This window comes from Zootermopsis nevadensis, unplaced genomic scaffold, assembly GCF_977971745.1.
Source record: "Zootermopsis nevadensis isolate Lab colony 2312 unplaced genomic scaffold, Znev_1.0 Znev_ptg000020l, whole genome shotgun sequence".
Classification (NCBI taxonomy): domain Eukaryota; kingdom Metazoa; phylum Arthropoda; class Insecta; order Blattodea; family Termopsidae; genus Zootermopsis; species Zootermopsis nevadensis.
In genome coordinates this window covers 17,509,291-17,524,956 of record NW_028259152.1, presented here as the reverse complement: position 1 = coordinate 17,524,956, position 15,666 = coordinate 17,509,291, and the positions used below count along the sequence as shown (strand labels likewise).

The following is a 15,666-nucleotide window of genomic DNA, read 5'->3' as shown; positions in this document are numbered from 1 at the left end:
TGTAATGCACTACCAAAACGCCCGTAACTAAGAAACAAATGCTAATTCGATGATGCCGGCTGGCACACTGATTCACTATGAATGTAGGCCGCACCGCCTAAAGGCAGAAGCTCGTACTACATCCGGTTCGCCCTCTATTGACACAGTCTTGAAACTTTCCGATCGCACCTCGTATTCAGTGGCTATTTATTAATGATTAATGTTTATTAAGAGTCTTAATTGGTATGTAATTATGACTGCAGAGATCATCAGTGTGAGATAATGGCGCTAAAAATTGACCCTCGATTCTAATTTAGTTGTAATTCTGAAAATAAACGTAAGATCGTAGCGCGTTGATAACCCGCTCGCTGTCTGTTTGTGTGCTTATAGGAAGAATGTAGAGGAATAATTCCGGCCTGTTGAAAGACGCACGTGTCTAAGAAGTGTTGCTGACGAAGGATGCTGAATAAGGTTAGCTAAGCAAATTTACTATTATTCACGTATAATTAATCGCGGTATACAATTACTATAATTATGCTTAGAGAGAAAGGTTATTTAACACGTTTTTAGGACCTCCTAAAGACTTGCGTTGTCCGGTACTATAAAGCCGAATAACGACACAAGTACGTCGTAAATCATGGGATTCTTATCTTTATGCATGTGTGGAACAGTAAACTTAACCTGCATGATCGCCACTAGCAATGCAAACAGTTTTTCATTTTATAGTCGTCTTTCATTTGTGAGCTGTTCAGCTGTAATTAAACCTAAATCTTTGGATAAATTTAATAAATAACTGAGCAGTGCCGTATTCATGTTGTTATTTTAAAACACTCTTTATTTTTAATATTATCTTCCACCTACAAATACATTTTGTAATAAACTTGTGTCACCTAAACTTTAACTTGCAGTTCATGAACAGTTCCGTGCGTGGTCAAATTTTAACCCTTGGGCCATTAAGGTGGCCAGCGTGTAGAGTTTTGTGTTTTTGGTTTGTAACATCGAAACCCTGCAACGTTTCATAATTTTTGTGTGTTCCTTGTCCTGGGGTATTCTGCGCACAATTTCACAGTTCTAGGTTCAGCGCACGAAATTTTAAAAACAAATTCTAGACCTTCAGGTGGGCTACCTTGGGCGCCTGTATCTTTTAACAGGGTCGGGATTCTGTACTTGGATTGCAGTCGGTCTTCAAAATCTTCCAGAAACGTAGCGACTGTCTTCCCTCCTATAGACAGCGCTCCGAAGCGATAGTTCACTCGCATACGTACTGGGTAAAACCTTGTAACGCCTACCCGATCATCTGTTATGTTAATTCTACGTTATTGTCGAGTAAAGAAGATGTCATCTGAGAGAACATCGCTGTTCATGACAAGATCCCGATTTTGGGACTGAAGTCGGAAGTACCTTAGTACCTCCAGAGTCGAGGACTAACAAGAGGTCACTGCTGTTACCCTGCGCTAGAATTGTTTTGCATTGAAGACAGGTAGAGACAGTGTTACCACCCCCACCCCCCCGGTCACTGCGGTTCCTTTCTCGTTCATTGAACTGCATTCATATTAACATACAAAGCGATAACCCTGGTCTGTCGTGCATATCAGAAAACTGGCTTTGGGATGTGATTTTTTTTTACGTTGGTGCAAATGTTGGATTATGGTTTTTCTGTTTTTTTAACAACTCTCTTCCTGAAGATGGAGGCGATGTGTTTAGTAAGAAAAGTTGGTTTATACCCATAAGCTAGTAGCCCCCAGCCCGCAATGGGCTGTCTTCCTCAGCAGAAACGAGCAATGGTTGAGTTCAAGCCATCGAAAGTTGATTCAGAAAGCAGTTTCCAAGCATGAGGAAAGTGACGTCGTCCACGATTATCATCTTAGTCTATAACTGAAGGGCTGCTTGAGTGTCCAAGTAGACTGGCGAGGGACAGACTTTTAGACAACCTGGAAACTTAGTTTAATTCAAAGACGCTAAAGACCTGACTGTTACATTCTTATTTCATGTCGGTAGAATTTTGGAAATTGAGACAACACGACAGAAGTTGACTTCCGAACGGCAGTTGCACGGTCTGCTCAGAAAAATTAGAATCTTTACAAAAAAAAAACCAAAACTGAGTCATTAGATAACAAATCCGTGTTTATAGAAGTGACAACCAACTTGTATTTTTATCCATGGAAACGTTAAGTTCTGGAATTACTCTACACGAACGACCCGTGTTTATTTTTCATCAGTACGTAATACTGTAGTCACCCTCTAGATGTCAGTCGAAAGCTTTACATTTTTTCAATTACTGGTTAAAATTGAAACTGCTAAAATAAATATAAATTCTAATGCATCAAGAGGTTAGGACAATAAAACGCGAAGGACTACATAAATATTTTGTAGGTGCAGAATTTGAAGCTATTATATTTCTTGTAATTTCTCTATACTTCTTTCATCCATTCTCATTGGTCTGATAAATGGGACGAATTCGTGTGAATAAGAAGACATTGGACATGGGAATTCCTCGAGTTCGGGCAAAGCACAGAAGAACCTCTCCGGCTTTTTATAGACCTCTGAAATTCTCTTCACCGGACCCAAACGAAACTTGTCACATTTATCGCCTCGTCCTCTTAATTTTTTCGCCCTGAATCACTTAGTGGCGAACGCTGTTATGAATCACATAATAATACTTCCTTCCTCCTTCTGCTAATTCCCGTCTCTCAGGTCCAAATATTCTCTTCAGTACGCTGTCTTCAAATTTCCTCAATAGACTTTCTTCGTCTTGGAATTCGTACCTAGTTCTCGTGTTTCAGTTTCTATTTGTTCTCCAATTTGGATTAGGTTAGGTTGAGTTAGATTATATCAGGTTGGGTAGGGTTAGGTTACGTTAGGTTAGGTTAGGTTACGTTACGTTAGGTTACGTTAGGTTATGTTAGGTTAGGTTGGGTATGGTTAGGTTCGGTTAGATTGGGTTAGGTTAGGTTAGGTTACGTTAGGTTAGGTTGGGTTAGGAGGACGTTTGACTACTATGTTGCCATTTTGTAGTAAGATATTCATGAATTAATTTCACTTTTTGTGCTTTCGGTATGCAGCAGGTAATATTATAATTCTGAATTTTTAATCTTTGTCTCCTCAGGTAAGAGATGGCAAGTAAAACATTCTGTCGTGAATAGTAGCAAGCTTAATCCGAATTTAATCCGTTCTTAATATATTTCTTAATGTAATTCTGATTTGTTACTACCGTTTCCAAAACTTGTTACATTTTCGAAATATTTCTTACGTTGTTATGTATTTTGGTAACGGGATATAAAAATTCTCTAAATATTTCATCAGATCGCATTAATAATCGGAGACTTCTCTTTGGGCACATTACACTGGACTGCATCTCTGTGTGCAGGTCTCCTGCTCCAAAAAGGGCCGAAATTACGCATTCATCTTCCCCACGTGTTTTGCGCTCTCCGCCTGTTCTATTCTCGTTGAAACAACCACTCTAATAATATCATGAAGTTCCTCATTATGTAATACAAAGTCAACTGTTCAAACGCCTTCAGCACTCCAGTGGCTGTCAACCATGCTTGAAGACACGGAGGGACTCCCCCCCCCCCCGCGCCCTTAACGAGCGGTTCTAAGTCGCCAGTATAACGTTGTTAGCTTTGCTACGCTGCGAGTTCTGGACTGTCTACACACGCCTGGGCTTCGCTGGTCCGTGTTGTGATGTACGAATTTTCTGTGACCTTTAATCTCCGAAAGCCGAAGCTGGGTGTTCCTCGCTGAACTACACTTCCAAGCTCACCGAACAAATCATAAATCTTTAGGTAGGATTTTTAGACAGAGCACCGTAAGATTAATTACTTTGAACTAAGTGTTAGTACGCAGGTTCAGAATTTGATTCACTCATAATTTCGCTGTGAACGTTATTATAAGTCAGCGTTGACACTTCGCCACAGAGCAAACGTTTGACTCCGCCCACTGACCACCCATTGGCTCGCGCTCAGATCAATGCACAAGCTATGGCCAGGCATATAAGAGGGTCGATTTGAGCACACAGTTAAGACTATCCTTGATAATGAGGGCAGAGATGTTCCTCGAAACGTCTGCGACGTTTAGTCATTTGACAATTCTGATAGCCGAAGAGGATTTTATTAAGGATTGCGACGGTCGTGTAAGCTTCATATCGTACTGTGCCAGCTTTCGCTGTGAGGTGCATGACAACGCTAAGAACTATCGGGATATTTCACGGAACAACACGTCTATTTATTTCCAAGAATACTTTGCGTTGTTATGGTTTCTTTGCAAGTGATACAGTGTAAACAAGGACAGAAATAAAAAGAAATTTATTCTCATTCAACCCTAGGGGACACAAATCTGTGTCTGAAACCTTAATAAAATATCTATCTTCGCCTCCAACCGAAGAATATGAAACGAAGGGAGAAGAAATAAATATGTACACAGCCGGAGAAGGGAATTGAATTTCACAACAGCTTCGGACTGGATCCGTCGTCAAGCTCTGCGTGTTCCTGGTCGAAAGACAATCATATTAGAATATTTGTGTTTTCTTAAGTTTTGTGTATTTAATTTCTTACGAAACTGTATCCCTTACATAAGATTCAACTAAGAAACTTCGAGGAGAACAAAGCAAACAGACTCAAGCAGGCAAGTTCCAAGCTGCTCTTGTGACTAATCGCGATTCGACATCAATTCAAATCAATTACTAAACCTGTTCATTGGAAACAGATTAAGTTATCCCGCTACACGTGAGAGCTTAACTCACTTCCGGGAACCTAACCGGTCGAAGATTAACATACATTTTTAAAACAGTTCCAAAATTTTCCTTTTTTAAAACCCGAACCATCTTAACTAGCGTAAGTAATTGAAAGAATGAAATAAGTCTCTTTTAATTGTCACTGCACTCTCCAAAGCCTCGCAGTTAAAGATTATGATCAATCAGACAAATTTTGATCATTAATACAGGAAATGTGAGCCGGGATAGCTCAGTCAGTATAGTGACTAGCTACGGGCTGGACGACCGGGGTTCGATCCCCGACGGGGGCAGAGGATTTTTCCTCTAGCCTCTACAATGGGTACCGGGGTCCTTTCCCGGGGGTAAAGCCGGCCGGGGCGTGATGCTGACCACTCACCCCCATCTAGTGCCGAGGTCAAGGAAGAGAGGAGCTATACCTCCTCTCCCCCCAAACGCCTACATGGCGTATAGTGGGACAAACTTTACTTTTTAATACAGGAAATGTATCGTTTTACAAGACATAAATCCTTACATTAAAACGGGAAGACTTACGACATGATTTTAATACGTCTAAGCAAATTAAAGTAAGTATCTTGGCTGATTATGGTTTAATAAAATCAAGGAATAAGAATTCCTTTTTAAAATGAAGAAATGGCAATGGTTGGTAAGTCTACAAAGTAAACATAGAAAAACAGTTTACTCGAGGTTGAAATTCTGTTCCTTGTACGGTTTGTCCTTATCAGTTGATAGTAGCATACGGAAGTGCACAGCTTGATAACACAAACACACAAATCGGTCTACGAGCCCTGAAACACTGTAAGGGACACTGCCATTGTACTTAGGCCAATAGCTGCTTTCAAGAATTTATTTTTGATCTCTCTGTTTCTGAGTAAAATGTAATCTCCGTGCCGCAACACACACGTGTTCTTTGTAAATTCTGAATTATTAATAAAATATTACGTCAGTTATTATGCTTCTAAAAAATTTGTACAAATTGCGCTGTCTTAATTAAAGTATTCTTTAAGTAAAGTGAATCAATGACGACACGCTCTAACGCGCTCGGAGTCATAGGATCGAATCCTGGTCAAATTAGTTTATTCTTTCACGCAGCCGCCATGTTGGTATTTGTGATTTTAGATAATTGAAAAGTACGATTTTTTTTAGGGGTAAAGTCCATTGTCATAACGTACGTGCCAAATTTCAACCAAATTCGCCCAGAAGTTCTCGAGTTGAATGATGCGGACAGACGGGCATTACCAGCCCCCCCCCCCCCCCCCCCGCGTGCGTTCATTGCACATCGCACATCTCGCAAAGAACGGACATAAATGTTCGTCTAAACTGACAAATACGTTTTAGTTATGTTCTTTTGTTTTTCAATCAACAGTTTAAAGCGAAACACTGAATTTTTTTTTCAAAAGCCACCTGAGGCTTCAGATGTAGAATGTTTACAATATTTTTTTTTTATTTTAGTAATTTTTTAATCATCTGTCGTATGTGCGTTTAGACCTACGTAACAGGAATGAATACATTCCACAAAACAAAGGCCCGGAACAAGATTATATGGATATAAATCAATAAATAAACATCCGTCAACCTCCTTTTCTCTTGTACGTTTTCGTGTTAAGCAGATTTCTTGTTATCACTTATAATTTTACATTCCGTTCTTGTGTATTGTTGGAATCGGAGATATTTCCGGTAAAGACAGGTCTACCTGTCCACTGGGTACCCACGTCCCAATTTCTGCCATTTTCAAGAGTTCTCTGATCAACAGGAGTGCTCTTCGGATGGTACAAGGTTCGAGTCTGGACTCTCACGACTAAGGACGTTCCCGTTAACTTCCTCCGTGGCTCTGAGATAGCAGCGAGATAAGAGTTTGAAATTCCCCCCCCCGCCCCCAATTTTGACGCTTCCTTTTGAGTTCATGCTGCATACGCTCACTTTATTCGAAGCTGAATAACCCCTGTACATGAAACAACGTCGTTAAAATTGCTTGCAAACTGACTCCCTGTGTTTCTGTTCTAAGCTCGTGCGAGGACTTTGAAGGGGGCGTGTGACGGTGTTCTTACAACGTTACTAAACTCGACACATCCTTCTTCACCAGCTGATGGTCGCTTAGCTGGTCTAAAAATTCCACGCCTTCCTCTGTACACAGTGGTTCATTGCAGTCTTCACACAACCCCGCCACTGGGTTCTATATTGAGCCAGATAAATCCAATCGCCATCGTAGTTAACAGTTTACTTGTGTTCCATTTTAATATTATCATTCCATCTGCACATATGTCTACGAAGTGGTCACTTACATTCCGATTGTTCTAATAAAGTTGTTTATGAATTTATCATAGCTTGGCATGCATGCTACATGCCCCGCCCATCTGATTCTCCTTGATTCGATCGCCCTAGGCTATTTGGCAAACAGCTACAAATTCTGAGGTTCTTGTACGGTGTGCCGTACTCTTAGCCTCCTGTCAATACTGTTCTCCTCAGGCACACCCTCAGTCCGTTTCCTTCCCTTCGGAATAGTAACATACTTTGAAAACCACGGAAAACAAAATAAATTTAAACTCTTGTACTCTTTGTGAAGTTTTCATTTGAGACGAAAGATAACATATTCCGAACTGAATAGGCTAATCATATGTAAATGTATTTTTGAGTCATTTTTATGTTTAATTTCATATTCGTAATTTTACTATACACGTACGACAAATTCTCGGAAAATTCTTGTGTATTATAATAAAGTCTTCAACCTGTTATGTCATTTAGAAATATATTTAGCGACGTCTATACGGCGCCAGCCTGAAACCGCCTTTAGTGGTCAGTGTACGTGGCGGATTCACGTATCATCGAGTGACTCCAGTAAATTTTATTATTTAAATTGGCTTCAAAAATAACATTTCCTTCACACATATATTTGTTCATATGATATTTTATTTTGATTTATCTTATGCCTTTTTAATATTGTCAATAAACGATTTAGTTATTGTAGTAGTTATTATCTGTTTTAGTTCTGTTTATATGTGTTATATACGATATTGGTTAATTATGTTAATTTTTTTGTGTGAACGAAAACCTCCGTATGAGGACTGTTGAACAGGCAGTTCGATTTCAGTTTTTTTTTTTTTTTTTTTTAATTTTGTATTTTCAATAAACTTGAGAAAAACGTAAGTAATTTTTTGCGTAAACCAGCTATCAGAAAAAAATATATTAAATTTTCCTTATGAACTTTAAGTTTATAAAAAAGAAATATATTAATAATTATTTTTTTATATATCTTAATTGCGTCATGCTTGTGTTCTTCAATATAATCAATTTTATTCACCGTCTTTACACAAGCTTATATATTGTTAAAATCACATAAAATTATAACATTTCTTCATTTAATATTGTTACATTTTAAAATGACGACATGTTTCGATGTTCATTCCATCATCGTCAGGTCCATCAATTACAATTTAAAATCTGTTGCACCTGCTGCCCTGCGTATACTGATTTGTTCTACCCATTAGATTTTATTTGTTTAACCTTCAGGCTTCTTCCATTAAATTTGGAGGCTGCGTCTAGATGCCTTAAATCTGCAAAATCAATTTTTAATTTTCATATCGTGATTCTGGATACTGACATAGGAAATGGAATAATTTTAAAGAATTATTACGCAATATATCGTAATACAAGCAAAAGAAAAGTAATCACAAAATATTTAAAGTATTATAACATACCGGGTTGTGTGTGATGTGCGTGTCCGATATTACGGAATGGCAGATAGCAACTGAGTTGTGAGTATCGTGTGTGGCTATATATATTGGGTGAAAGTTGTTCAGGGGGTTGGGTCGATGGACTGTAGAATATTAAAGATCGGATTGTTTGTGTAGATGTTACTGTCGTTTAATGCAAGATTTTGTTTATGTGTTCTTTGTATATGATATTTTTCTATGGTGTCTCTATGTCGCTTGTTTTGTATTATTTTTATATATTTTTATAATATTTTTTTTTTATTTTTTTTATTTTTATAATGTCCAATGTTTGTTCTATTTTGTTGTATGTATACATTGGACATTATAAAAATAATACAAAACAAGCGACATAGAGACACCATAGAAAAATATCATATACAAAGAACACATAAACAAAATCTTGCATTAAACGACAGTAACATCTACACAAACAATCCGATCTTTAATATTCTACAGTCCATCGACCCAACCCCCTGAACAACTTTCACCCAATATATATAGCCACACACGATACTCACAACTCAGTTGCTATCTGCCATTCCGTAATATCGGACACGCACATCACACACAACCCGGTATGTTATAATACTTTAAATATTTTGTGATTACTTTTCTTTTGCTTGTATTACGATATATTGCGTAATAATTCTTTAAAATTATTCCATTTCCTATGTCAGTATCCAGAATCACGATATGAAAATTAAAAATTGATTTTGCAGATTTAAGGCATCTAGACGCAGCCTCCAAATTTAATGGAAGAAGCCTGAAGGTTAAACAAATAAAATCTAATGGGTAGAACAAATCAGTATACGCAGGGCAGCAGGTGCAACAGATTTTAAATTGTAATTGATGGACCTGACGATGATGGAATGAACATCGAAACATGTCGTCATTTTAAAATGTAACAATATTAAATGAAGAAATTTTATAATTTTATGTGATTTTAACAATATATAAGCTTGTGTAAAGACGGTGAATAAAATTGATTATATTAATAATTATATATAATAATTTTTATGTAGGGGTTCCCTGAGACATGAATATTATTTCAAGGGTTCCGCAAGGACAAAAAGGTTGAGAAACGCTGATGTAGAAGTTCGCCACATGTTCTGAGGACCGTTCTGCTTGTATGTCTTTATTACTGCGTTATAAAATTCGACCCAGTGAGAAGCTCGTTAGCCTTGTGATGGCCTCTTCTCTTGCCGATGGCTTTGATGAATCCGTCCACGCGAAATCTCGGACCATCCCTTCCACGTCCTTCCAATTCATCACGCACTTTCATCTCGTCGTTTCCAGCCAGTCACTAAAAAGACGCGATAGGCACGCGGAAGAATCTGTTTGGCTCCGACATCTTCCTTTTAAGAACCACTGCACAGGTGCAGAACGTTCCAGACTGAACACGTAGCCCGCAGTGCTGAGATTTCGGAATAACGACAATTTAAGTGATTTTTCGGCGGTGAATAAGGACAGGCCTTAAGCCACTGTTGCTCCAGACAGAAAATCCGTCTCTCGTTTTCCAGCAGAACAAACACGGTCCTCAGCGGCGACCGCCCAAGACGTTGTTCGCTGTGACAATGAGCAAAGCTCGCAGAAATTGCCTCCTGGCAGTCGGCAATGCAGCGCTCTGCTATACCCAGAACTGGTTGTAGCTAATGTTTTTCAACTACACAGCTTTGAGGAACTATTAAAAAAAAATTCCCCCCTCTCCTTAACCCGAAATTTAAGTGCAGGCCGTCCCCAGACACTGAACCCAGCTTCACAGTCTCATAACATCTTTTTAAGTTCAAGATCCGCTTTAATATTATCCTCTCATCAGTACGATGTAAAGTTGGAGTAAGCACTGAGCTTCAAGGCGTACATGACAGGTATTAAGTTTGTATTAAAAGCAGTACGTTGTAGTGTTTCGGGTATGGAATAACCTGCGTTCTTCAGGGTGGGGCCCAGTTCTGATATTTCCTCGTAATTTGTACATCCATCCATTTCGTACAGTGTTTTTTTTGTATTTTACTGGAATCACGAAACTGTATAAGATTTGATTAATGAAGTTTTACGTTGCAAATATTTTATAATAGGCCGTTGCATGAGTATCTCGTCGTTTCTGAAATACACAGTTAGGCCTACAAGCATTTTAAGGCAAAAATTAAGCCTCAGTCCCCATGAAAAGGCCGGAGAAAGCTGATCCAGGTTACTGCAACAGAATTCTTGAATATTTACGGATTTATTAACTACCCATCGCCCTGATGATGGAGGCAGCAAGGACCTCTGAAACGTCAGTGAACTTCTACCAGACTACATGCTATAATCATGAAGAGAGTTATCTTCGGATTTAAAGCAGTGAAAACCTCGAATTCTGTAATTTTGACTCAGAAATATTGTCTTACCAGATTTCAAGTGTTCCTGTCGTTACTAAAGTAAAGAATTTTGCAGACGGTGTGACGCCACGCCCACATCCCAGGTCCTAGACCCACGACGCTTGTAAACCGGCTTCATCACGGCCCAAGAGAGTATTATTTTTTATCTGTTAAAAAAGGTAATTCTGAATTTAGACAAATGTCAGAATGGACACAGTCCAAGAGCTGAGTCCTGTTGTCACTCTTTTGCGAAATAATGTCATCTGTGTTTCAATTTGGGGGATGTTTTGCTCATTGACGTAACTGTAACATTGTACTGGAAGTGAGATTTACAGAAGAGTAGTGGAATCTGAAAAAGTTCCTGTTATCTCAATCGAAAACTTAGACTTCTTGATTGTAATGATCGTTAATTAATTTTTACTTCATAATCTCAAATATTTTTCTGTGTGTGTGTGTGTGTGTGGCGAAGATGCTGGAGACCACGTGACGTAATTCTGCATTCAAAATATCCTGTTCATTTAATCGATCTTCACCCATTGTACTCCGTAAATAGACTTCACCGCTACGTAATGTCGCATATGATCTGTCCCTTATTCGTGACACGCGTGGAAGCGAGGAGGAATTCAGAAATATATTGACGGTTTCCAGGAACTAAGCAACCCTTGCCGATGGCAGAGTTCAGACTCCGGCAGACTGCGAGCTGCAAGTCGCTGCTTGTGCGCCGTTAAACACGTCTCTGACTACCGAAGTCTTCCCTGACTGTTCGTAAACGTTTGTACTCCGGTACTGAGCTGTTTCGCCGATGACATGAAAGATTTTTATTGGCAAGATTTAAGGACTGAGTTTCGCAGCTGCTCTGTTAATTTACGCCTGACAAATACAGAACATTTCTAGGTGACTGAATAAGACTCTGATAGCGAGGGGCGAAACTTACCCTCATAATCACGTCTTAATGTTCCTTCAGAAGATCTCATTTCCTAAGCGCAAACCGTGAAGTTATAGTTTTGTTCAATTTATCTGTTCGCGGGTTAATTTGCCTGCGACTCGGCGTGTCCTGCTTTCCGATTTGCGGTACTCTGTTCTCTTTCTTCAGTGGATTTTAAAATTTTCAGTCGCTTTTTCCAACGTTTTGTCCGCTTGAACTCCAAAAAATGACTCATTTTCTAAACCAAATTTTAACCACTGATTCCCTCTCCCGCCCTCAGCGCTGACGTAAATCCGCCACTGATTTCCCTCCGTCTAAACATTCGTTTGAATTGTATCGTGTGCCAGTAAATTGTGAAGCAGCTTTTAGCGTTGGACACCCCTCACCCTTTATCCCACGCACAGAAATGAATTTACCTGAGCAGTTGACCATCAATTCTGAAGCCAGGTCGAGAAGAATGCTCGTGGTACTCGAACTGAAAAGTGTTTTATTTTAAACTTGTTCTTTTTTGGATGGTAATAAAAATACAAAATGCCGTTGGCGTTTGTGCGAATTCAGAAAATCCTACGTAGCTTTATCTCTGAATATCTGTACGTTCATCTCTGTTCTGTCTCACCCGAGCGGAAGAATTTAATTATTGTATTTTTCTTTCTGCGTAAAATTCCTAGAACGTTGCAAGGATGTTCGTGAAATGGATCATTGTAAATCGTTGGATCCACAGTAGAGAGGCATAATTCGAAAAAAAATTACAGCCAAAGAAATGTTTCTGCTTATATTTCAAGCTATTAATACTTGTGATTTATCTATGACTAACACTTCAGACGTGTGTTTAAAATTCTGTAATTAGATATGTATGTGTGACTTAAAAATCGATAAATATGATTTGTGAAGATTCTCCAACAATTCTTGTAACTTTCCTGAAAACTTGTCTTTTAGGAATTAAACCCGTTTACCCTTGCACAAGACGAAACCAGTCCAACGATTTCTATAACCAGATTACAGTCCGCAGCTGACTGATTCCTCCTAGCATTTTCAAAATATAGTCTACTGCAGTGGTATTCAACCTGGGGTACGTGAATTTTAAAAAAAAATATTATTTTATGATAAACACTGAATAATCAGTAATGTAATTTATTTAATTTATTTTAGATGTAGATTATATACTATGCATAACTTGAAATATACACCAACAACTTTGGGGGTACAAATTTGAAGAGAAATTATATCTGGGGGTACGCGAACAAAAAAGGTTGAATACCACTGGTCTACTGCATGCGGTTTCATTCATAAGAGTTGGTCAGTTTCCAATTTTCTACCATGCGTCATGCAACACTCCTCATCGGAGGCGCTGACCGTACGCACCTCGACTCGCTCTTCCTTCAGGTCTACCTTGAGGGCGAGCTGTTCCCTCAGGACGACGTCCGGGTAGTGCGTCTTGTCGAACGTCGCCTCCAGCTGCTCCAACTGCTCCTCCGTGAAGATGGTTCGATGTCGTCGTTTCCTCTTAGGCGGTGGCGCCGAGTGGTGGTGATGGTGCAGGCCGTGGTGGTGGTGGTGATGTCCAGGGTTGCTCGACACCGCGACGCTCATGGACGCTGCCGCCGCGGCAGCAGCTGCGCTGACGGCAGCCGCCGCGTGACTCATGTAGCCGGCGGCCGGGTAGAAGTTGGGGTAGGCCACGGCTGCGACACAGTGGAACAAGCTCATCAGACGGCAAGGCTCCGTGGCTTCGAGACCAAGAGTTCCGCACTTACACGGCGCACTGTTGCAACGACATCCGAGACTCGTTTCATAGCTTCCAAATCACGTAATCGTGTCTTGTTTTTAGTTATTAATTATTAAGATAGTGTAATTGCGTCATATTGTGAATATTATAACAATTATTTATTTTAATCCGTCTTATCACAATATTTAAAATTTCTTATAATTAAGATACTAAAATATCATTGATGTTCCATATCGGTTGATCGATTTACATTTCGGAACATTTACACAACATGTTTCGGTTTTTATAAAACCATCATCAGGTGTAAAATATATCTAAGAGCTTAAAACTCAATTATGATTTCTGTAGTTTTTTTCTTTTGGTGATGTTTCATTACGTTTGTTTTTCCATTTTTGGGCGAAGGTGTTGTTTTTCATAAATGTTATTAGATGTACATATCGGCCTGTAAGTAAATGATTGAAAGAAACACTAAAGAATTTGAAAGAATTTATAAAAGAATTTAGAGAATAAAATGCAAAATATATAAATTATAGTTAGAAAGTATCAATAAAATAGAAATAAAAATAAAACATACCAAAGATGTAGGAGTGAGTGTCCCGATATGTCCATTTTCATACGCGTGACTTTTTTTTAAAGAAAATTAACTGGAAAATTTGGCTTTGACAAGTCCTAATAATAGTCGCGGTTCCCCTAACCCCAAGTTTCCCATAATTTTTTGGTCTTGCTAACCGCGGTGCTTTTCAAGAACGTAACCCCAGAGTTTGTCGAGGGATTTATTGATACACAAGACAAGACACAACTATACTGAACAGCACAGATTCCTTGTGATTCTGTACTGATTCATCTACATCTTAATTTGAGAGCAACTTTAATAAACACAAGTGAATAGTCGCTCAACTGTTCAAGATATTTCCTCTTATTTAAATCCATTAGTCCACTGAGTTTATCAGCTTCTTAAGAAGGACAGGGCTTCTAAGGATACCGAGAACACGTCCAGCGTTGTTCAGCTTTCAGCCAAAATTGTGCTGTATCTATTACTCGTCTCCTCCCGTGCGTGCTACATTCTCGGTCTGCCCTATGATTCTATATGTATTACACGCGATTTTCCCAAGGCCCGGTTACTTCTTCTCTCGCAGGTAGAAATATTATTTTAAGGACGCCGTTCTTGCCCATCCATTAATGCCAGTGACCTAGTTTCACACCCATGCAAAAACAGGTATAATTATGTATGTTAAAATATAAGTATGATAAAAGTTTGATTTTTGGAATGTTTCAATTTTTTTTTTGTATTTTTTTAAAGACGAAACATTCTGATCTGCTAAGTGGCCTATTGCTTATTTATTACACTTGAAAGTAAATCTAATCCCACTTCAAGTGCACACTTCATAAGACCTGAAATGTTTCCTTTACTTTGTAAATTTTTATCACGATTAAGAAGCATTTTTGGTCAGAGTCGTAGATATTAATACGACGTATATTTATTCTTATTGCAAATGTTGTACTGGGATATTTTAAAAAAATATATTTATTTCCGTGTGAGCTTTATGTAAATTGAGTATCGTATAAGTACAATGAAAAACAAAATTAAATTCTGTTTTTCAGCTTGAAGTCTAGATTTGCAGTACAAAGTTTTTTTTATCAAAATGCGTTCGTTAGTTTCAGAGATAATACCTGCGCTACAAATCGCGACATCCTCATCATGCGTTCTTTTAATGCGTTCGAACGTGCTTAAAATACTGTCGTATCGAACTGTAATCTGTAGAAATGCTTTTCGGTGACGGAGGGCTCAGACACAAAGCAGGAAGTCTGTTGTCGGCCTCACATTTGCACCCGGATGAACTTCGTGACATCATGAGACCGAACTTAATGCTCTTACAGACCCCGAGGTCTTGGACATTATTTTCTTCTGTTCGAGGCGCCTCGCCCCCAACCACCCTCTGCATAAAGCAAGGGGATTTGCATGAGTGTGTGTGTGTTATGAACGTCTGGATGTCGAGTACAGTCTCGTACATTCGCGCTTAACACAACTACATTCTTTCGTATCTTTTATCTAGGGATTTACGTGTGTGTCCACTGAAAAATTGACTTCGTAATAATAATTGAATGGCTTTCAACACAGAGTTTAGTTATACAAGTATGGGGCTTGTTCAAATGAAATCCGTTTGGGGATTGTTCTGGGCGAAGGAGTTGAGCCAGATAAAGTTGTCCCCCTCAGCGTCTAGGCAGGCACCCCACTGACGTACTAG

General features: G+C 39.0%; 1 protein-coding gene and 1 long non-coding RNA gene across 4 annotated transcripts in view; one reads left to right on the top strand and one right to left on the bottom strand.

Moving 5' to 3' along the window:
* Window positions 1–13,164, top strand: part of LOC147873323 (uncharacterized) — an 84,321-nt gene extending 71,157 nt beyond the window's left edge. Inside the window, exons 2-3 of one of the 3 annotated variants that reach the window (XR_015535981.1) lie at window positions 370–450; window positions 13,078–13,164. This is a non-coding gene — a long non-coding RNA (uncharacterized LOC147873323). Of the gene's footprint in view, window positions 1–369; window positions 451–6,713; window positions 6,837–10,845; window positions 11,133–13,077 lie in introns of those variants that run through there. The other 2 variants (XR_015535982.1, XR_015535983.1) reach the window with 2 other exon arrangements.
* LOC110834369 (goosecoid homeobox) overlaps window positions 1–13,338 on the bottom strand; it is a 40,968-nt gene extending 27,630 nt beyond the window's left edge. The window contains exon 1 of the mRNA XM_087352038.1: window positions 13,057–13,338. Within this exon, the coding sequence (XP_087208164.1) occupies window positions 13,057–13,338 (282 nt within the window). The remainder of the gene's footprint in view (window positions 1–13,056) is intronic.
* Window positions 13,339–15,666: the final 2,328 nt, after the last annotated feature.